The sequence below is a fragment of the Nyctereutes procyonoides genome, unplaced genomic scaffold (assembly GCF_905146905.1).
Source record: "Nyctereutes procyonoides isolate TBG_1078 unplaced genomic scaffold, NYPRO_anot_genome, whole genome shotgun sequence".
NCBI lineage: Eukaryota > Metazoa > Chordata > Mammalia > Carnivora > Canidae > Nyctereutes > Nyctereutes procyonoides.
In genome coordinates, this window is record NW_026575043.1 from 1,025,398 (window position 1) to 1,049,937 (window position 24,540).

A 24,540-nucleotide genomic window follows, 5' to 3' on the forward strand; every position below is an offset into this window, starting at 1 on the left:
GATCAATGCTTCAACTCTTCGTTTCCTGAAACACGAAAATTCAGGAAGTCAATGAACCCATATTTACTAACTATTTCAACTATTTACAATCACTTTACTATATGTTTGAAGATATTTACAGAATAGAGATTGCTTGAAATGTGAAAAATATATAGTTAGAGATATTCATGATTAGGTATTTCTACAATTTAATCTTTCTATATCTGTATAGGCACTTCAAAGTGAAAGCCCAGGTGCACCTTGGGTAGTTCAGTCAGTTAATCCTCCAACTCTTGATCTCAGCTCAGGTCTTGATCTTAGGATGCTGAGTTCAAGCCCCACATTGGGCTCTGCAGGTGCAGAGTCTACTTTAAAAAAAAGAAGGAAGAAAAAAAAAAAGAAAAGAAAAGAAGGCCAAAATTTAAGAATAAATACCCAATTTAAACAACTTAAATAAAATGTGTTCTTTGATTTTTTGGTCATTTTTGTTAATCTTTGTTTCCACCTTAATAGCTATTTTTGCAAAGATTTGGTTATAATTCCTTCCATCCTATCTTTGCATTCTAATTTCTCCTCAATGCCATCGAGATAGCCTTATCACTGAAATAGTTAAAATTATTCAGACCATCCCCTAAAACTATGTAAGTAGGTTCTAGCAAGTCATCAGACATATTTTTAAAAAATGTCTATTTCCTTTTAACACCTCACAGAATCAGAATAAAAAGACAATAACATGGAGTTTGCAGCCAGACAAACTTGCATTCAAGTCTCTACTAAATAAAGTCATTAGTTATATTATCACTGTTACCTCTGGTGAGTGAGAATGGAGAGAAAGTAAATCAGACTTTAATATTTATCTTTACTCCTGTTCATTCTAATTTTTAGTAAACAAGTATATTAATACCTTTTATTAATAAAAATTGTTGTGTTATATAATAACTTTAAATGTCTCACTTACACTCTGGTTTTAGTATAAGAACCAACATTGCTTTAGACTTTAATACCATTAAAAATGTCTTAAATGAATTGAATCTTTTATTTATTAGTAGATCCTTAAAACTGAGTCTGAATTCAGGCTCTATATGAAGATTTTCTAAAGGCTGAGTATGGGGATAGTGAGCATCTTATTGGCAATAAATAAATAAATAAATAAATAAATAAATAGCTCCTGATTATAGGAATTCTGAAAGAGGGCAAATGGAATCAGTAGAGATTTCATGACTTCACAATTTCCTTGAGCTACTCAAGTGTTGAAAAAAATCACCTTAGGTTCCTATAATTAAGGACAGCTTATGGCCTTGTGTACTGAGGGCTATTGCTGAGGTTTCTGTACCGGCAAGATTGCTAAGAGAACCCTTCCGTTCTCAGAAGTGTTCTTGTTTGGATGATCAGGTTAGAAGGCCTCCCCAACTATAAGACTGAAGAGTAAATGTCTGTCTGTTCTTTAGGAGGTGTCTCTCCGAGGGCGCTGCATGTGTTTTCTCCTCTAGCCCAGACCAAAGGACTTTCCTGACTGGCTGTCCATCTTGAATTCTCTCCCAAAACTCAGCGGAAACACTGCCTCTCCCGGAAGTCATCACTGAGGATGATAGCAGAGAGGGGAGTTCAATGCACTTCTCACCCTTTCACTCTGAGATACAGTAACTATAAAAGTAATAAATGTGTTTCTGTTATAATTGATAGAATGCATTGGTTGATGTGTACTGTCACAGACAACGTCTCTCCATTGTCCTCAGCAGTAAGGACATGAGGAAGGAGTAGTAAAATACTGGAGAAGGCAGGATGGGGTAAGGATGGTGAGCCAGAGGGCCAGGCAGGAGAACAAAAGTGCTTGGGAGATTGTGATTCACCTAATTCACATGTTCTGCTTTGCTCATTTTGGGGGCAAATTTTGTTCCGTTTCAAACTCCTGGTAACCTTGAAATATATCCATTCTAGAAGAGAGGGCTTTCTTTTTAAAAAATTGAAATATCATTTTGTATCTTAAAAAGTTCAGTAATTTGAATCGTTATTCTTTCCACTAACATTAGATTGGAAGAATTTATTAGCAATGGAAACAATGAAGAAGTCCTCTGTGTCTCTGAAATCCTAGCAGGGAGGACATTGACACAGAGCCAGAGATTCCTAGTCATGGCTGAAGCCTGAGAAGACCTCACAACCCGTGTCTCTGCTCCTGGGTGTGATTCTTCTTGCAGCATCTTCAGAGGACATTACTCTCATTTTGAGGAACAAGTATTCATTCCCTTGGTCAACATAGAACATATTTAAACAATGTGAGACATAAAAGTAGTCAACTACATTGGCTTTAAAAAGCCAATCAGGCTTTTTAAAAAGCAGCAGTTTAAAGGGGGCTGTTTTGACCCATAGAGCATTTGTCTGTATGTTGCTCAGAATATTTCCCTTTATTTTGCTGAGATAAATATAAACTATTACCATCTGCTTGCCTGTGTATCGGTTGATGTTACATCCCTGGCTAAATGCTGGATTTTCTCACTCTGTGACTGCCCTGTGGGGATTCAGAATGATGAGGTTCAACAAAATCTTGGAAACCTTTTTTGAAATTGTGATGGTGGAGAGAGCATTGAAATAAGAAAGGTGATAAGAGGGGCACCTGAGTAGCTCAGTTGGTTGAGCATCTGCCTCTTGATTTTGGCTTAGGTCCTGATCTCAGGGTCATGAGTTCAAGTCCAGTCTCAGGGGTATGAGTTTGCACCCCACATCGAGCTTTGCACTCACCTGGGGAGCCTGCTTCTCTCACCCCCTCAGTTCCTCCACCCACCTCATGTGCCTGCTCTCTCTCTAAAATAAATACATCTTAAAAGAAAAAAAAAGAAAGAAAGATGACAAGAGTTGTCATTCTGATCCTACCACAAAGTCACTGAAAACTTAGCCAGCTGTTCAGTGGTTTTGGAAAGCAATTTATTTTTTATTTATTTTTTATTTTTTGGAAAGCAATTTAATTTGCAACATGGACTTTTTCTGTTTTCCATGTAAAGTAAAAACTGTTGGGGTCTAAGTGTCCTCAAGTTATCATGCCTCTGTGGAAAGCTTATACATACTACACTGAACTGTCTTGCTACTAGAGTGTGAGGATAAATAATAGGAATAATTTATTCAGGGCAACCTAGGGGCTCAGCAGTTTAGCGCCACCTTCAGCCCAGGTTGTGATCCTGGAGACCGGGGACTGAGTCGCGTGTCGGGCTCCCTGCGTGGAGCCTGCTTCTCCCTCTGCCTGTGTCTCTGCCTCTCTCTCTTGTGCTAGGTGTCTCTAATGAATAAATAAATAAAATCTTTAAAAAAATTATTTAAAAAAGGAATAAACTATTCACACAACATTGCAATCTGGTTTAGAATAGAGAGGAAAGTTTGTCATTCCCCTCTCCCCGCTCATTTCATGAAAGATTGACTCGGCAAAACACAAGTTAGGAAGCTCAGAGGACTTCTTTTCCTGAGCTAGTACATAGCAGATTGAGGATTAGAACCAAGGACTGCTGTGCTCCAAAGTTTCAGTTTTCCATAGAGGTAACAAACATATGCAAAGTAGCACTATAAGCAAATAAATGGAATGAAGAAAGGGAGGCTTAGTCAGACTTTTGCAGTATAATGATAAAGTCCTTAAGAGGAGTTTTCAGAACACTCAAATTGCAGCATGTTTTATAGAATAATTTCCAGAAAAGTGTTCTACATACCTCTGTATTAAGCATTAGAGATAGGATGACATGTGGGAGTGCTTGACCAAAAAGCTTTGAATCCAAATAAAACCAAGTAGAAGCATGAGAGTCAAGCTCTTCATAAGCTCTTCATTTGTAAAGTGGGTATGACGAAGTTTGTCCAAGTCCTTCTTCTCCTTTTCCAGCAGTGAATTATGAGATCTCCATTAGGGATTAACTCAGAAAACATGAGAAAAGCAATAAAATATTGCAGGTAACCAGATTGTGTTTTTCTGGCATCACAATGCAAAGTATTAAGCATTAACTGCTATTTTCAGAATTCTCCTCACCAGATTTGCAACATAAATGAGGACAGAGAATTTTATTTATTGAATCGTGTTGGTGTGTGCTCTGGTTTATGAGGGAAGGCAACCCTATTCTTTGCTTTATGGTAATTGACCATGCAGCTAATGGGCAGAGAGGGAGAGCTCAGTGAAGCCAGTTCCATTTTTAGCTTAGATTTGCTCCACCATTACCCTCTCTCTGGAGACTATCTCCTAAGCTTTTTCCAAGATGAAAGAGAATGACGATGGGGACTAAACTACCTTATCAGATAGGCTTGAGTATTGTGCCCTGAAACCTGGGGTTAATTTGCTTTTGTAAGCTACCAAATGAGTTCTGTGAAGCAGCATGGAAAAGAAAACCATCTATTTGCTCTGAAATTCTGAGATCAGTAAAATAGACTTCTATTTAATCTACCACAGAAATACTTTTGTTTCTTGATTTACATAAAGCAGTTTTATTTATTATACACCCAAATATTTCTACCTCTTCTTTCATAGATTTTTGCACTGGGTGTTGTATAGTGATGAATCACCGAATTCGGCACCTGAAACTAATTTTTTTTCCACCTACAACTAATATTATACTGTATGTTAACTAGGTGGAATTTAAATAAAAACTTGGAACTAAAAAGAGAAAAGATTTTTGCATTTCTAGGCTTAGTGAAGAAGTTCTCCCTCTGTTTAGTATAGTTTTATAGATTTGTCTTTGTAAGATTTAAAAAATGATTTATATTTTTCTATAGTGCCATCTACCCAGGATTTATTCTTATATGTTCTACTAAGTAGCTACATATCAATTTGTCAGAGGAGTAAACATTAAGTATTAAAATATAATTATGAAAAGTTTAGTACTTTAACAAATTTTACAAAATCCATGAAGACATACAAATAACACAATAGAAAAAATACCAAATAATTTGAACATATAATTCAAAATAGCAAATCTATATGAGAAGATTTTAAATTCCCAAACAATCAGAGAAATATGTTGAAGTAATAGTAAGTCATTTACCAGATTGAAAAAAAAAAGTGTAACCAGTAGGAACTCCTATTCCTAATCCTGCTAAAAGGAAAAGGCTACTCTCACAAATTATGGGTAGAAATGTAAAGTATTACGAGATTTTTAGAAATAAATAGGACAGTTAATCTTGAAAATACACATATATTTATCTACCTAACAATATTATTCATGGAAATCTACTTGATGAAGTAAAATTATCAGTATATAAAAGCATAGGAACAAGAACTTTTATTGTTGCAATGTTTGCAATAGCCAAAGATGGAGAAAAAAATTAGTCCCTCAATAGAGAATGGACTAATAATAAATCTGCACTAACACGCTCTTAACTATATAAAACAATGGCTAAAATGCTCTAAATACAATTGTATGTATCATATCCCTGCATGGGATTACATGAGAATGAGAATTCCTTCTTTCTGTGGGGGAAGGAAGAAACATCAGGTAAAACAGGAAAGGAAAAAAAATAAGATTTAATTCACCAAAAATAATGGATAATAACTTAAATTCCCCAAACTAATAGCAGTGTTTACCTCTGAAAGTGAGAATGGGCATGAGGGTGGAATCATTTGGGGAAAAATAATGCTCATAATGCAGGCTATCCTTTTTCTTCCCACAAGTTCTTATAATAGTTAAGTAATTTAAATAAAGAAAATAGTATTTTATTTTTTAAAAAAAATTAAAGATTTTTATTTATTTATTTTAGAGATAGAGAGATAGAGAGAGAGATAGAGAGAGAGAGTGGGGGGGGGGGCAGAAGGAGAGAGAGAATCTCCAACATACCCATGCTGAACTTAGAGCCTACCATGGGGTTCAGTTTCACAACCCTGAGATCACAACCTGAGACAAAACCGAGAGTTGGATGCTTAACCAACTGAACCACCCAGGCACCCCAAGAAAATAGTATTTTAAAAAGAAAATTGAGGGCTAAACCAGTAAGAAAATCTGAATAAAAACAAATCTTTGGTTTACAGAATAGACCAAGATAAATAAACTTAAAAATTTCAGTAGTCCTTAACAGGAAAATTATGAAATAATACCTATTTATCAAGGGCCTGGAAATAGAGAAGAACCTGCAGAGTTTACTACAAACAGGGGTAGTATCTGGTGGGTTCTCACTGTCCTCACCAAAGCCCTCTAAAATAGCTACACCTTCATCTTTAGTTTGGTAATGTGGAAATAGACTCAGAGAAGTTAAACAAACTTCCCCCAAGTTATGGAATCTGTTAGGAAACAAGAGATAAACAATGAAACATAACTGTGGTTCATTGAAATTTAGTTTCTCTTCTTGGCTAGTGCCAATCTCTCTCTCCACCTTTTGTTACCTTTATGTCCCAGAGGGCTGTTAATTGGCATAGTTCTCACTCTCTTTTTTTTGTAAGGAAAGAGCTCCCAGAATGCCATAATTTAGTGTATTAATTTCTGACTGTCTATTCACTCTGTATGAGAATGGAACAGACCTGTGCACAGGGATACTCCAGTGACAGCCGACGTGGGTGAGATCCTTCAGTGCTAGATCCCAGGAAGAAGCTACCATGTTCAGGGGAATTGAGTACTGAGAATGGTAAACCTGTCATAGTGTATTAGGGAGCACCAAGTATTCAATACCCCAGAGTCACAGTAAGCACCTCAAGGCTTATGGGTCAGAGGCAGTTTCAAACTTAGAGATAATAAACTCAAAGCTCATTGCCAGGTGGTTATGGATTCTGAAGAACAGCATATGAGAAAAACATAGGGAGTTCCTGCACTATTGCCACAATATGCATGGGTTTATGCTTGAATTAACGGTGGCTAGAAACATGCACATGATGGCAGGGGCTAGTTTAAAGTGTAAATCAAAGTAGGATATCCAAACCTCTTTCTTAAAGTTTCCTTTTTTAAGATGGAAAGGTCTTAGGATATCCTTAGGTTCAGCATGTAAAAGGCTCAGATTAAATTTGGAATATCTTTGCATTAGGTGGGTTCCCATGAACTAATATTACGACTCAAGCAAATCTTAATTACTGCCCTTGGGGTTATTGTTGGTTTGGCTCTGGTAGGGTTCAGGTGTGTAATCCTGGCATCTTATACAGGATGCTGGGTGTATGTAGGGTTAAGGGAGGGTATAGGCCTCCGAAAAAGTAAGGATTCAAGAATAGAGGCTAGATACAAATGCAGAGAAGAATTTGAAAGTAGTGTGAGAATGAGAACCTTACAGAGCTTAATGGCCTTAGAAACAATATTCTATTCCAAAAAGTGGAAGCAGGAAAGGTCTTTCTTTAGTATATTCTATGTTACAAAAACACAACAAACACTTAGCACTCACTACATGCCAGGAACTGTTCTAGATGCTTTCATGTATTAACTCATTTAAAATTAAAATAGTCCTTTGAGAATGGCAATATTACTATCCACATTTTACAAGTAAAGAAACTATGGTACAAAGAAGTTAAATCCACCGTGGAGATGGGATTCCATTCATTCAAGAAGTCCGTGTTCTTAAACACTTGACTGGGGAATCCACATAACCTCAAAATTAGGTTTACCTTTGACATATGTATACCAGATTTGAGGGAAGACAGAATACCATGGAGCAGCATATGTTTGAGAATTTATATATACCTTGTCCCAAATGGAGACTATCTGGTGCCAGTAGGCTATATGCTATGATACCATAGCAAAGGGCCATAGGGAAAACACATGGTAACTGGCACAAGCCCTCCAGGACACCAGAAGTTACCAGTGCTGACTGCTCTTTATTGGACATAGGCTATTATGATGATAGGAAAGGAGTCAACTAGAAGGAGCTTTTGAAAGCATAAACCACATGAAGAGGAGTTTTGTAAATCTTTCTTGGTGACTAGCATGAAGCTTCTATGTTCTCTTGAGTCTTTAATCTTTACTCCACTCCTGCAGAAGGCTACCACTGAATGAGAAGGGATTTAGGATGTATTTTGGGGGTTAATTCCAGCATATCTGGAATTGGCTTCAACTGTTTTACTGAAAAAAAGAGATGTACTACATGGCACTGACCCTGACCAAGACAGGAAATGTGCCGATTAAGAATGTTGCTATGCAATCATTGATAAAAGGAGAAACATAAGAACGAGAGTGAGTTAGAAAAAGCAGGAAAGAATGTTCCAGCTAAAATGACAAAGACAAAGACAGTGAACAGTTGACTTGTATCAAAGAGAGAAAGATTAAATTGCAACAAGTCCCATAATCTATTCCTTTCAGGTATTTAAGTGGTAGCTTATTCTATTAATTTAACATATTTGCAGTGTTAATAATAAGGTTGCAATGCCTTCTTCCTATTTCAGACTGAAAAGAAAAGCAGTCAGAAAACTTGCACAAGTCCCTGACTCAAAGCTACCTGACATCAGCATCTGTGCTCATGCCCTTTGCCTTCCCTCAGACTGCTGTAAACTCTTGCTCCCATTCACTGCCCAACTGTCCCCTCCTGTTCCTTTCTGCATCCTGTTCCTTTCCACCTACTCAAGGTCATCACTGTTGCATTTTTCTGTCTTCTAAATTTTACTGCTAGATCATTCCCTTTCCTGCAGTTTATAAACTTGTTTATAATTACTCTCTTTTCAAAAATAATTCTGGGAATCAAATAACTCTTTCATCCCTATGACTAATATCCATTTCTCTATTTCTCTTCATTATTAGACTCCTAGGAGGATTTGACTGTGCTCATTGCCTGTATTTCACATCCATCTTTGTCTCTCATGGGAACTCTAACCAGAATCCCATCCCATCGCTCCACTGAAATAGCTCTTTGCAGGTTTGCCCAGGAGGCCCGCATCACTACATTTGTTGGTCAATTTTCATTCCTAGTTTCACGTGACCATTTGCAGTATGTTAGATAGTTGACCAGTCATCCCTCTGGAAACACCTTCCGTTCTTACCAGGGTCACACGTGCTCTTGATGTCTGTCCCACTAACTGTATATCCCTTTCTCTGGTTACTCTTCATCCTCCTGACCTACATGTGCCTGCTGCTCCCTCTACTGGAAGCCCTTTTCCCCAGAGAAGTGCATTGCTTCTCCACCAGGTCTTTGCCTAAACATATTTTCCAAGGTCTCCCCTCATCCTCCCCAATGAAAACTGTAGCCCTGCTGTGTTTCCCAGCTTCTGCCCCTGTCATGTTTATCTTCCTAACATTTAGAAATGTCATTATCATTATGAGGTTTCACAAATTTGTCCATTTTCTCTCTCATCCAGTAGAAAGCAAGCTCAATACAGTGTGAATTTTTCATGTGTTTTGTTCCAGGACCCAGAACATTGCCTGGCACAATATATATTTGCAGAATAGGTGAATGAGAAGGAAAAATGTGAACAGTCAAAATATACAATAGGTTAAGGTTGTCTTCAGGGTCCCTGTACCACCCATCAAGACAGCAAGATGGAAAATGATCTGATAATCTGATAAGCATTTATTGACCTATCATCTCCTAGCTCTTAATTTTTCTTGAAAGATTTTACTTAAAAAAAAAAAAAAGATGGGATCCCTGGGTGGCGCAGCGGTTTGGTGCGTGCCTTTGGCTCAGGGCGCGATCCTGGAGACCCGGGATCGAGTCCCGTACCGGGTTCCCGGTGCATGGAGCCTGCTTCTCCCTCTGCCTGTGTCTCTGCCTCTCTCTCTCTCTCTCTGTGTGACTATCATAAATAAATAAATTTTAAAAAAAGATTTTACTTATTTATTCATGAAAGACACAGAGATAGAGGCAGAGAGAGAGAGCAAGATTCTTTTGGGGAGCCCAATGCAGGACTCCATTCCAGGATACCTGGATCACAACCTGAGCCAAAGGCAGATGCTCAACTGCTGAACCACCCAGGTGCCTCCATAGCTCTTAATTTAATATCACAGTGGGTTTAAATACACACACACACACACAAACACACACACACAGACACATATATGCAATGTCTTTCTTTGGAGAAATTTTAAGCTCTAAGAGATATACAACTGTACATGGGGAACTGAATCCTGATGCTCATTTCTATCTAAACCTCTATCTACTTAGTGTAAAAGATCAGTCTGTAAGGATGAAGCATTAATTAGTGAAAGGAAGCATCTGTAGGTAATAAAAATGAAATATTTCTGTGTTTTTTATTATGGGGGGTATTCTGTTATTCCCCTTCTTTTTTTTAAATTTTTTTTAACTTATTTATTTATGATAGTCACAGAGAGAGAGAGAGAGAGAGAGAGAGAGAGAGAGAGAGGCAGAGACACAGGCAGAGGGAGAAGCAGGCTCCATGCACCGGGAGCCCAATGTGGGACTCGATCCCAGGTCTCCAGGATCGCGCCCTGGGCCAAAGGCAGGAACCAAACCACTGCGCCACCCAGGGATCCCCTGTTATTTCCCTTCTATGGTAGGCTAGGTAGAATATATTTGGTTCTTCTAACTTTATGCCTAAATAAATAAATTAATGAAACCTCATAAAGTACTTCAAAAATTAGGTAACAGGTGGTGCTGGGCCATGACAATATTAATAAGGACATAGTCACCTTTTTTTCCCCTTGAGGTCTGATGCTTATCATTCCCCATAACTGTAATATTGATTTAAATTTTTTTAGAGAAGAGTGTAAAGAAAACCATTTTGGGAGGGAAAGGGAAATTTTGAAGAGAATTAGTTGGGAATTCCATAGGTTGCTTCCAAAATTGCTATTTCTATAGTGACTTATACTCTCTCTTGATCTCTTGCCCCCATCCCAAGAGGTTATTGATTCTAAAATAACAAATATCTAAACAGCATAGAATTACATAAAAATTATTATAATCTTTTTCACCAGAGATTGATTTTTTTAAAGATTTTGTTTATTCATGAGAGACACAGAGAAAGAGAGAGAGAGAGGCAGAGACACAGGAAGAGGGAAAAGCAGGCTCCATGGATGGAGCCTGATGTGGGACTCGATCCGGGATCTCTAAATTGCCGACCCACCGGGGCTGCGCCACCAGAGGTTGATTTTAAAAGAGTTTTTGTTTACTTATAAGTACATAGAATGTTTTTGTGCCACTAGGACACATACTACAAATTGTTTTTCAGTGGAAGAAATGGAAAATGCCAAGCCATGGATCTCCAGATTCTTTACTTCAGCTGTATTAATAATGCGCTTGACAAATATCATCATGGCTCAGTATCACCTTTTACTTAATTCATAAAGTAGGAAAAATCAACTATATTCTAATTATTCTACCTTCTTATGGGATTAAGAGAATATTGTCTATAATCAAAACTCAGCCCAATCTAACCCATTCTAACAAGCCCTTATCTAAAATAAAATCTAGAGGAGGGGCAAGATGGCGGAAGAGCAGGGTCCCCAAATCCCCTGTCCCCACCAAATTACCTAGATAACCTTCAAATCATCCTGAAAATCTACGAATTCAGCCTGAGATTTAAAGAGAGACCAGCTGGAATGCTACAGTGAGAAGAGTTCGTGCTTCTATCAAAGCAGGAAGACGGGGAAAAGAAATAAAGAAACAAAAGGCCTCCGAGGGGGAGGGGCCCGCGAGGAGCCGGGCTGAGGCCGGGGCGAGTGTCCCCAGGACAGGAGAGCCCCGTCCCGGAGGAGCAGGAGCTGCACCAACCTTCCCGGGCGGGCGGAAAGGGGCTCGCAGGGAGTTAGAGCAGGACCCAGGAGGGCGGGGATGCCCTCGGGCTCCCGGGGACACTAACAGACACCTGCGCCCGGGAGAGCGCCCCGAGCTCCCTAAGGGCTGCAGCGCGCACGGCGGGGCCGGAACAGCTCGGAGGAGCTGGGGCGGCGGCTCCGCGGAGGGGGCTGCGGGGCGGGAGCGCGAATCCAACAGCGCAGGCCCCGGAGCACAGGGCATAGCCCAGGATCCGGCCTCCTCATGGGACAGGCAGAGGCCGGGAGGGCCCAGGACAGCGAGGACGCTCCTGCCCCGAGCTGAGCAGATCAGCGGCCCCGCCCCGGAGCCTCCAGGCCCTGCACACGGAGAGCTCAGTAGTTCCTGCGGGGGTGACTCCAGGGCTCCAGAGCTGGCCGCGCCCACTGCGGTTGTTCCTCCTGGGGCCTCACGGGGTAAACAACCCCCACTAACCCCTGCACCAGGCAGGGGCAGAGCAGTTCCCCCAAGTGCTAACACCTGAAAATCAGCACAACAGGCCCCTCCCCCAGAAGACCAGCTGGACGGACCAGTTCCAGGGGAAGTCAAGGGACTTAAAGTACACAGAATCAGAAGATACTCCCCCGTGTTTTTGTTTTGTTTTGTTTTGTTTTTTTGTTTTGTTTTGTTTTTGCTTTTTGATTTCTGTTTGCTTCCCCCACCCTTTTTTTCCCTTATTTCTTTTTCTCTCTTTTTCTTCTCTTTTTTCTTTTTTCTTCCTTTTTTCTTTTTCTCTTTTCTTTCCTTCTTTCTCTCCTTTCTTTTTCTCCTTTCCCCAGTACAACTTGTTTTTGGCCACTCTGCACTGAGCAAAATGACTAGAAGGAAAACCTCACCTCAAAAGAATCAGAAACAGTCCTCTCTCCCACAGAGTTACAAAATCTGGATTACAATTCAATGTCAGAAAGCCAATTCAGAAGCACTATTATACAGCTACTGGTGGCTCTAGAAAAAAGCATAAAGGACTCAAGAGACTTCATGACTGCAGAATTTAGATCTAATCAGGCAGAAATTAAAAATCAATTGAATGAGATGCAATCCAAACTAGAAGTCCTAATGATGAGGGTTAATGAGGTGGAAGAACGAGTAAGTGACATAGAAGACAAGTTGATGGCAAAGAGGGAAACTGAGGAAAAAAGAGACAAACAATTAAAAGACCATGAGGATAGATTAAGGGAAATAAAGGACAGCCTGAGGAAGAAAAACCTACGTTTAATTGGGGTTCCAGAGGGCACCAAAAGGGACAGAGGGCCAGAATATGTATTTGAACAAATCCTAGCTGAAAACTTTCCTAATCTGGGAAGGGAAACAGGCATTCAGATCCAGGAAATAGAGAGATCCCCCCCTAAAATCAATAAAACCCGTTCAACACCTCGACATCTAATAGTTAAGCTTGCACATTGCAAAGATAAAGAGAAGATCCTTAAAGCAGCAAGAGACAAGAAATCCCTGACTTTTATGGGGAGGAGTATTAGGGCAACAGCAGACCTCCCCACAGAGACCTGGCAGGCCAGAAAGGGCTGGCATGATATATTCAGGGTCCTAAATGAGAAGAACATGCAACCAAGAATACTTTATCCAGCAAGGCTCTCATTCAAAATGGAAGGAGAGATAAAGAGCTTCCAAGACAGGCAGGAACTGAAAGAATATGTGACCTCCAGACCAGGTCTGCAAGAAATTTTAAGGGGGACTCTTAAAATTCCCCTTTAAGAAGAAGTTCAGTGGAACAATCCACAAAAACAAGAACTGAATAGATATCATGATGACACTAAACTCATACCTTTCAATAGTAACTCTGAATGTGAATGGGCTTAATGACCCCATCAAAAGGCGCAGGGTTTCAGACTGGATAAAAAAGCAGGACCCATCTATTTGCTGTCTACAAGAGACTCATTTTAGACAGAAGGACACCTACAACCTGAAAATAAAAGGTTGGAGAACCATTTACCATTCAAATGGTTCTCAAAAGAAAGCAGGGGTAGCCATCCTTATATCAGATAAACTAAAATTTACCCCGATGACTGTAGTGAGAGATGAAGAGGGACACTATATCATACTTAAAGGATCTATCCAACAAGAGGACTTAACAATCCTCAATATATATGCCACGAATGTGGGAGCTGCCAAATATATAAACCAATTAATAACCAAAGTGAAGACATACTTAGATAATTATACACTTATACTTGGTGACTTCAATCTAGCTCTTTCTACCCTTGATAGGTCTTCTAAGCACAACATCTCCAAAGAAATGAGAGCTTTAAATGATACACTGGACCAGATAGATTTCCAGATATCTACAGAACTTTACATCCAAACTCAACTGAATACACATTCTTCTCAAGTGCACAGGGAACTTTCTCCAGAATAAACCACATACTGGGTCACAAATCGGGTCTGAACCAATACCAAAAGATTGGGATAATCCCCTGCATATTCTCAGACCATAATGCCTTGAAATTAGAACTAACACAAGAAGTTTGGAAGGACGTCAAACACGTGGAGGTTAAGGACCATCCTGCTAAAAGATGAAAGGGTCAACCAGGAAATTAAGGAAGAATTAAAAAGATTCATGGAAACTAATGAGAATGAAGATACAACTGTTCAAAATCTTTGGGATGCAGCAAAAGCAGTCCTGAGGGGGAAATACATCGCAATACAAGCATCCATTCAAAAACTGGAAAGAACTCCAATACAAAAGCTAACCTTACACATAAAGGAGCTAGAGAAAAAACAGTAAATAGATCCTACACCCAGCAGAAGAAGAGAGTTAATTAAGATTTGAGCAGAACTCAACGAAATCGAGACCAGAAGAACTGTGGAACAGATCAACAGAACCAGGAGTTGGTTCTTTGAAAGAATTAATAAGATACATAAACCATTAGCCAGCCTTATTAAAAAGAAGAGAGAGAAGACTCAAATTAATAAAATCATGAATGAGAAAGGAGAGATCACTACCAACACCAGGGAAATACAAACGATTTTATTTTATTTTTTATTTTTTTTTAATTTTTATTTATTTATGATAGAGAGAGAGAGAGAGAGAGAGAGAGAGAGAGAGAGAGAGGCGCAGAGACACAGGCAGAGGGAGAGGGAGAAGCAGGCTCCATGCACCGGGAGCCCGATATGGGACTCGATCCCGGGTCTCCAGGATCGCGCCCTGAGCCAAAGGCAGGCGCCAAACCGCTGTGCCACCCAGGGATCCCCGATTTGAGAGAGCTTTTAAAAAAAATCAGTAAACCTATCTTTTATCCAATCCCTAATGATGCCGCTGGCAACATCCCCACATTAAAAGTCCTTATTCACCTGCAGAAATTTTAACGTAATGTGTTTTCCCAGGTTATGAGATGGAATTTGTCCAATTGGTAATATTTCAGGTCTGAAGAAACCTGCCTGCCTTTAGGATTCATTCATTTAATACAAACTGTTCCAATCAACTCCCATTATGGCTGGTGAGAGACTGCAGTCATGGATATAAATGTGATGAAATCAACACACAAAGAACATCCAATCATAAAGACTCCAACAGTTCTCCAGAATTCATGTCATTTCCTCTCTGCCTCTGTCCATGATTATCCCGGTGACAGATGGGGAAAGTAGAGATTAATAAGCTTCAAACATTTTAAACAAAAAGACCTTAGTCCGATTCATAGAAACTGAAAGTCAGATGGTGTTTCCAGAGGATGGGAGAAGGGGAGAATGAAGAGTTACCGCAAATGGAATACAGCGTTTCAGTTTGGGAAGACAATATAATTCAGAAGATAGATGGTGGTGATGGTTGTACAACACTGTGAATATACTTAATGCTACTGATGATGCCCTTAAGAAATGTTAAAATGGGGGATCCCTGGGTGGCGCAGCGGTTTAGCGCCTGCATTTGGCCCAGGGCGCGATCCTGAAGACCCGGGATCGAATCCCACGTCGGGCTCCCGGTGCATGGAGCCTGCTTCTCCCTCTGCCTGTGTCTCTGCCTCTCTCTCTCTCTTTCTCTCTGTGTGACTATCATAAATAAATAAAAATAAAAAAAAAATAAAAAATAAAAACAGAACAAACATGTTTAAAAAAATGTTAAAATGATAAGCTTGATTTTGTGTATATTTTACTGAAATTAAAAAAAGAAAACTAAAAAAAAAGACCTTTTAGCTTTTTTTTTTTTTTTTTTTTTTACAAATAAAGTACTAACAAGTATCGAATATGAGCAAGAAATTCTTCCACATAAAGCCTGCATCCTGATAGTCTGGCTGCATAACTTTCTTTATTCTCTTTTACCTGGAAGGTCAAACATAAATATCACTAAACTCAGTTATATCAATGATTAAAAATATGCAAGAGCCATGTTATGGATCCATATTGCAGTTTGGAGATACTAAGAGCTAGAAAATTGAACAATTTATTTTGTCTCTCATTCAGAAATTTGGCACCTAAATGTACATTTGAACTTTCTAGAAAAAAAATAAATACTTCTTTTTCACTTTTATGCTCATTCATTTCATATATGTTGAGGACTAACAATGTATACAGAAAATGGGTCAAAAGAAAATCCCAAAACTTTTGCTATACTTCTGTACTCCCCTTCCCTAGCACCTTCTTCATGGCTTCTTTAACATCCTTGTTTCTCAGTGTGTAGATCAGGGGGTTAACACTGGGAGTGACGATTGTGTAGAAGAGAGTGAGGAACTTGCCCTGGTGCTGGGAATAAGTGTTTGCTGGCTGGAGGTACATGTATATGATTGTGCCATAGAAGAGAGAGACAACAATTAGGTGGGAGCTGCACGTGTTAAAGGCTTTCTTTCGCCCTGTAGCTGACTTGATCCTAAATACCGCTCGTGCAATATACCCATAAGAGATGAGGATGAGGATGAGTGGTGCCAGGATGATAAAGATGGCCAAGGCAAATGCCAGTGCCTCGAGGCTCATGGTATCTACACAGGCCATGCCAATTAGTGCTGGCATCTCACAGAGAAAGTGGTTCACCCGCCTGTGCCCACAGCGGGGTAGCATCAATGTCTGGGGTGCCATTATGAGAGAATTGCCAAAGCCACTCAACCATGCCACTGAAGCCAGCTGCCCACAGAGTCGGGGGTGCATGATGACTGTGTAGTGCAGGGGTCTGCAGATTGCAGCATAGCGGTCATACGCCATCACAGCCAGGAGGACACACTCCACCCCTCCTAGAGCCAGGACGAAGTAGAGCTGGATGGCACAACCCAGATAGCTGATAGTCTTATCTGAGCCCCAAAGGTTGTAGAGCATCTGAGGGATGGTGCCCATGGTGAAACACAGGTCCAGGAATGAGAGGTTGGCCAAAAAGAAATACATCGGTGTGTGCAGCCGGGAATCCAGAGCAGAAAGTAAGATGATGGTCATATTGCCAAGAAGAGTCAGCCCGTAAAAAGTGAGGATGACCACAAAGAGGATCAGCTCTAGGTGGGGATGGTCAGAGAAGCCCACCAGGATGAAGCCTTCAAAAGAGCTTGTGTTATCATTCTCCATCACCTCTCACCACGTATTACCTGTTAGGAGAAAGATGAGCATCTTTGAAGAGTATAGAGTGGTCCCTGTGGGGCTCAGTCAGTTAAGCGTCAGACTCTTGATTGCAACTCAGGTCATGATCTCAGGGTCATGGGATCGATCCCTGGACCTCCCTTCCTTGGGCTCCTTACTGGGCATGGAGCCTGCTTAAGATTTTCTCTCTCTCCTTCTGTCCCTCATCACCCGTTCCCCACTTGTATGAGCTCACTCGCTCTCTCTTTCAAAAAAAGAGTGTAGCTATACTCGCTCAAAGTGGAATGACTGGTAAAATGGTAGAATGGAAGTGCTGAATATTTGATTTAGGATTTCATTAAGTATTAAGTCACACTCTGAGGAGTACGGTACTTAGAAGTTTTTCAGACTCATGGCTGTGATTATTTATCGACAGTTTGCATCACTCTTTTCAGGTTTGCAAGATGTAAAAATTGCTTTCAAAATCTCATTATTTTACAAGGAAATAAAATTATCTACTTTTTCTTTTGTTAACAGAGAAGCATTGTGTGTAAACGATGGATAGGAAAAGTGGCTTGTATCTCTGCATCAGAGAACCAGGCTTGCTGTTAGGTAAAACCTTTCTTAACATTGTCTCATTAATACTGAGAAATCTAGAGTCCTATCCATACTCAACATGGTAGATGTGATCAAGCAAAATCTTAGGAAGAAGATGACCTTGTTACTATATATAGCTATACCTCTGATTCCATTGTATTCACTGGAGAATGACCCTAGCATATCTTCTGCCCCTCTACCCAATCCTATCCCCAACTTCTGTGATAGAATTATGTTTTGTATTGCCAGGATATATTTTAACTCTGGGACTGGGTAACTTCTCTGAAGTTGGCAATGCTTCCTCTAAGGATGAGAAAGATAGACATAAACAATTGCCAGAACTCAATCCCAATGGAACTAATATCCAATTTTTTTGATAGCCTCTTCTCTTATTCACTTTGTTCACACAAAGAACTCACCTTCCAGAAAGCCTACATTGATTATTTTATTTATGTGTCTCTTACAATCCCATAAAACTGAAAGATATATCTTCTAGTACACTTCCAGTTATTAGGCAGTGGTTTCATGTGTTAGGATGAGTGTATTGTTATAATGTAAGTTAACCAAAGGGAAGTCTCATTCTGACATGTTTGCACATTTTCCTAAGCAGTTAGTAAGAAGTGATGGAGTTATGACTCATTAAAAGGGACTGCATTATATCTCTCAGGTGCATCAGGGCGTAAAATATGGCCCCACTGCTCTAAGAACACTTTATCATAATTAAATCATGAGTTGACCTGTTTTTCCAACAGCTTTAAGGTTGTGTACACTAAAACTTTGGCAGTGATTGGAAGTTGTAGGATTGTCAAGGTCATCACTCCAGAGGATGCAAGAAGCATCTCCAGTGGTCATGAATGGATAGAATAACATGTAGGTGGATACACAATCCACTGACTAGATGACTGACAACCAACATTTAGAATCCAGCCAGCAATGGGGGCTCTTCTTCTACCTTCTGTAAATGGAAATTTAAAACATGTAATAGTTAAGAAAGAACATATATGCATATACAACTGAACGGGGTGGGGGGGTACTAAACTGATAATAATGAAAGTCTCTAGAGAGGAAATTGGGTTAAAAACTGGCTTTCTCTGTAATGTTTTATTTCTTTAAAAATAGCTGGAAAGAAATATGACTATAAGGAATAGTGATTAATTGTGAATGATGAAGTATGTGTATTTCTTCTACTAGTCCTTGTAAATTTCTATGTATTTAAAATTTCACAAATTATGAGAAAAATAAAATAACAGCGTGAATTACAAATAATTTAAATATTAATGCAGCTAATATATGGACCGCCTGAGCTAGGCACTAATGTTAATCACTTGACATTGTTTACCTCATCTTATTCTCAACACAGCTTCAAGAAGTTAGCAAGTTCATTATTCAACGTTACAGATTAAGGCACAGAGGCCAGGAGGGTGACAAAACAAGCTGCTCCAGATGACACAGCTCATGCATGGAGCCACCAGAACCCCGGTGGTTTCACATGGGAAATCACGCCATTAATCTGGGCTCTAACTGTAGAGGTAGGCAACACAAAATTATGCCAAATCTGTCATGAAAAAACTAAATAAGTTGTAAAATTGAGTGTGTAACTCAATTTTTTTTGGTTTGTTGCACAAAGTTTAATATAAAGAGTTTCATTGCTCATAAATTGAATAAGGCAGATAGCTGTCAAGGTATTACAGGCAAAATATAGACAAACAAGGCAATTTTTATTCAGAAAATGAGGAATAGTATTAAAAATGCCTGCCAAGATGTGTTAATACTGCATATACTGGGCACAGAAACTGTCAGAATGAGCCTCCGCCTGGTGTCCTCTGTCCCTACAGGGAACGCAGGTGCCTGTGGTTGACACTGCCTGTCCCATAGCATGATTAACATACTCAGCACTGTCCCTATGTCTGTGTAAATGTATACACCTGTATGTACGTGTATGAATGTCAACTATAAAATGGAGTACAAACCCAAGTTATTTTTTTTCTTGTTTCTCAAATCAACCAAACGACCCACAAAGCATGACATTATTCAATTAGGATTATTCTCATGAATTTTGCATTCTGATTCAAAGCTTTTTCGGTGGCTAAACCCTCCATTCATTGTCTGCCTTTATCACATCAATATTCAATGACATATTTTTTTCCCCAAACTTTCCCTGTGTGAGGACTGCATTCCTACATTTCTGAACTTTAAATAACTAATGGCTGAGTCCTGTTTGCCAAGATTATTCTTTTACATGATATGTGACTGTGTCTGTTCTTATTTAAACCTAGAAGAATGGCTTCTAAATACACAGCCATGATAGTTTTCTCCCAAGAGCTATATGCATTAATTATTTAATTGTATGATGCAACGTATCACTTGTTGCATTTAAGTAAGTTTCCATCGTTATGGGAAACAAGATGAATTTGTATATCTTCTGTGACTTCTGGATCCTTGACCAGATAATTTCAATTTCATAAGATTTTTACAAATTGAACCAAAAAAAAACCCAAATTGAACCAAATAATGCCCAATATCAACTGTTACCTAATTTGTTTATAAGGAGTCAGAATGGGGATTCATTGCTTATATTGTTTGGAGGGATAAATGGGCATGTCTCAGGGTTAAAAGAAGTGTTGGCACTTCATAGCTAGACAAGCTGCTTGTTCTGTGCCAAATGGAAGAGGAGGTAAATGCAAAGGACAAAAGCCCAAAAGAACATTTTAGAAATTTCCTACATTGACTCTCCATTTGGAGTTCAAAGTTTCAGTGCAAATATTCAACACTCACAATTACTGAGAGCTCATTATTCAATAGACTCTCATGCAATGCAGGACCATTATCAGTATTTTTAGTCTCAAGATTTTCTAATTCAGTAGATTCGACTACTTTAAGGGTAAAAACTCCATTAGCTCTCTTTAGCTTCCTCATAGAATGAGTGAGGTTAAACCACAATCTTTAAGATTTGATCAAGTCTATGTAAAATATATAGACATTTATGCTGTGAATATTGGCATAATAACTCAAATTGCATGTGATTCAGTTGTAGTCTAAGGTGAAGAAAATAAACCAGACGACTAGCTGGAGGCCAAGGTCACATTTCTTCCTGCACAGGATCATGAACTTACCAAATTTGGCTGCAGCCTCAAAAATGCCCTGTCCATGTTTCCTTGTCTTTCTTGGGACTTCACTTGGAAGACCAAGAGGGATGACCAGAGTGAAAATGAGAAGGAAAGATAGATGACATTTAGGAAATCTACAGGAAAGGGAAGCAGATAAAGAGGTAAGACTCAAGCAGCAGGAAATCCAGATGGACCAAGAGAGGATGTGGATGAGCATACAGTCGTTATGCCACCTGAGGGCCCCCAAAATCCACATTCCCCCTCCCACCCAGATAAGGAGTACCTTGAAAGGAACTGGCTTGTCTCTGATGTACATTTGGTGTGGGAGCACTTAACAACCAAAGGATTCAAGTTTGAAAAGGAAGAACTTACAGGTTTCAGAGTTGTTATAGGATTGGATACTTCCTTTTCTGCCTTACACTATGGAGTTAAACTTTCTTTAAAAAAAAAAAATCCCTTAACCAATTACCTCTAACAAGGGTTGGGAGAGCGTATGGCCTCAGAGGAAATACGCTTCCCAGTAACTCCTGCTCCCCTCCCTCCACACACACACCAGATTCACCCAAGGGACAGACTGAGAGGGGGTATCAAGTCTTCCTTGCTGCATCTTATGATAATAAACCTGAAGGCTCAGAGAGTGACCAGTTTACACTTTATTCAGAAAGGAATCTAGAATCAGTGAAAAGATGTGCCAGGATCTGTACGTGCCTCATTTGACTTTTGTGATATGTGACCCCTGCTCCTTTCTTGGTGCATGCAGTGTACAGATGTGCTACTCATAGTCCTTTACCATTTTGTTTATTCAAGATTAACTTTCTATGCAGTTATAAGGTCCATAACAATACAACTTACTTTGAGTATTTTCCATTTAAGACAGATCTATTAAGAGAAAGAAAAAAATTGTTTTTGACATGTAAAATTAACACAAAAACAAAAAAAGACCAAAAATATTAGAATAATTTCATTTCATTTTGCCTAATTTCATGTAAAATTATTAAAATATCTCAAGAAAGTTAGTATCTGACTGACAAATGATTTAACCAGAATCATTAGACTAAATGGGTTTTGTTTTTTAAAAAAGACAAAAAATAGTAGTACGCATGTGCCATTTCAGATGTGGGCTCCATTTCCCTTTCCTATCTGTTACAGTCACAAGGTGAACAATATAGAAACAACTGCATTTCTATATTTAGCTGTCAAAGACTTCAAAGGAAGAGAATTTAATTGATCCACACGAAATACTGCATATATGTACTTTGTACATTTAAAATAGCACTTATATTTTAATAACCATTACTATTAATATCTTATGGCTGACTATAGCCATCAATCACTTCTGAACACTGTCAAGTAGAAACAGAATGTAACTGGTCATTACCATGTCAAATACTATGCTTTAAATAAAAACTTTATTTATTTAAAAAAAAGACTTTATTTAAAAGTCATATAGTATAATCTTAATACTTTTATCAGTAGAGATGGAATATGTTAGCTAGAAACAATGATAGCATTATCATCTTCATTAATTTATAAACAAAGGGCATACAGTGATTTTTTTCTGTTAACAAATATTGAAATGCCTAGATAAGCAATCAAATCTAATCAATATTAATTCTATATTTGAGCAAACTTCTTGGCACAGTCTGATGAGCCATCCCTTGAGAGTTGCTTCTTAGTCTCAGATTCAGTTACTAGTTTGTACTACCATCTCAGTCAAAGACTGTCTCATGGAAACTGGGGAGAAGTATCTAGAGAATTTGATGCTGTCAAGAATTTCTTACCCGAAATAATGAGTCCCTCTGAGAAATGAAGGAGATGAGATCCTCAAAGGGTACTTAACTCCATGGGGGATGTGAAATTGTTAACATTTTAGAAACAACCTTTAAATTTTTTTGCCACCTCACTTTTTTTTTCAAGTATACCCTTTTTTTTAAAAAAAGATTTTTATTTATTTATTCATAAGAATACACAGAGAGGAGAGAGAAGCAGAGGGAGAAGCAGGCTCCATGCAGGGAGCCTGGCATGGGACTTGATCCCAGGTCTCCAAGATCATACCCTGAGTTGTAGGCAGCACTAAACCGCTGAGCCACCAGGGCTGCCCTGCCACCTCACTTCTATTCCTTTACCTCACATCTGGCCAATCACCACCTTTAACCATTACAAATACATTTAAATTTGTAGCTGACAGAAATGTTGTAGTTAAGAAAAGCCTTTTTCTATGAGATAAAATAATACAATCCAAGCATTATAAAAAGACTAGAAGAGATGCTTCCCAGTATATTACCATATGATGTAATATGTTCTAATATGACACCATAGAAAAAAGACTACAAGTCTATGTCAGTCATTTCCACCAAATGCAAGTACCTTTTTAAAAGTAATCTCTACACCCAACATGGGGCTTGAACTGATCACCCCAAGATTAAGAGTCACATGCTCTTCCGACTGAGCCAGCCAGATATCCCCCACCAAAGGCAATTACCTTTAAACAAATCTCTTACTGTAACTGAATCTAACTTATTGTCACTGTAGGTTTTGTGGAAGCAAACAACAGATTATTTATAAAACTTTTATCATATGTATTCATAAAATTTGGTGTTGAGTATCCATCACTTCTTTGAACTTTATTTCTCAAGTCTGTTTTTCTTGCTTTTTGCCTCATTGTGGTTTGTCTTAAAAGTCTTAAAACATCACAGTTTTCCTGAGCCATCTCTTTCCCTGAATGCTCATATTCCTTACTTTTTTAAAAGATTTTATTTACTTATTAGTTAATGAGAGACACAGAGACATAGGTAGAGGGAGAAGCAGGACTCGATCCTAGGACCCTGGGATCATGCCCTGAGCCAAAGACAACATTCAACTACTGAGCCACCCAGGCATCCCTCCTTAAGTTTTTAAGACTACCCATATCATCTTTCTTTCACCCTTTGGTCTTCTTTTCTTTTTTCCTTTTCTCTGGCCCTAGCCAGTAGATCATTAACTCTTATCTGATCTGCCACAAGAGCCTGTTCATTAATTACTCTCTAGAGTCTTGCTACTTAAAATTATTTTTCACTTTGCTACAAAAGGAGCCTTTCCAAAATATGGGTGTTATCATGCCAGTACTTAAAGTCCTGAAGTGATTCTTATTGCCTATGGAAATACACATAAATTCCTTACTATTAATGTTGATTCTGGACCAGCATCCATTTCCAGCTCCATCTACAAGCTTTTCCGTTTATTTTACACTTCAGATGCATTAAGCTACTCACTATTTTCCTTAAACAATGACAAACCGAATCATCTCCGGAAAATAACTTGGAACAAAGAGGAAGGAGAATAGCCTTTAGAGACAGAATGGCTCAAACTCTAGCTCAGAAACAAATTGATGCCTGCTTAAAAACTAGAAACTTCACTCACTATCACTGGGGAGAAAAATCACTTTGAAGAGTCTCTGTGAAAGTTAAATAAAGTGAGAATATTTTTTTGTTTGTTTGTTTGTTTTAGTTCATGAGAGATACACAGAGAGAGGCAGAGACATAGGCAGAGGGAGAAACAGGCTCCCTCCCGGGAGGCTGATGCAGAACTCAATCCCAGGACCCCGGAATCACAACCTGAGCCAAAGGCAGATAGATGCTCAACCACTGAGCCACCCAGATGCCCCTAAGGTGAGAAATATTAAATATTTAGTGTTGTCCCTGACATAAAGTAGATCTTTGATAATGGTGTGACTAAAGGTCTCCTTGCTTATGATGCTCTTTCATAT

General features: G+C 39.0%; 1 protein-coding gene across 1 annotated transcript; it reads right to left on the minus strand.

Moving 5' to 3' along the window:
• Positions 1 to 16,161: 16,161 nt before the first annotated feature.
• LOC129508150 (putative olfactory receptor 2W6) lies at positions 16,162 to 17,100 on the minus strand. Its single transcript, XM_055323126.1, has one exon. The coding sequence runs from the start codon at positions 17,098 to 17,100 to the stop codon at positions 16,162 to 16,164; it is 939 nt and encodes a 312-aa protein (XP_055179101.1).
• Between the last annotated feature and the right edge of the window lie 7,440 nt (positions 17,101 to 24,540).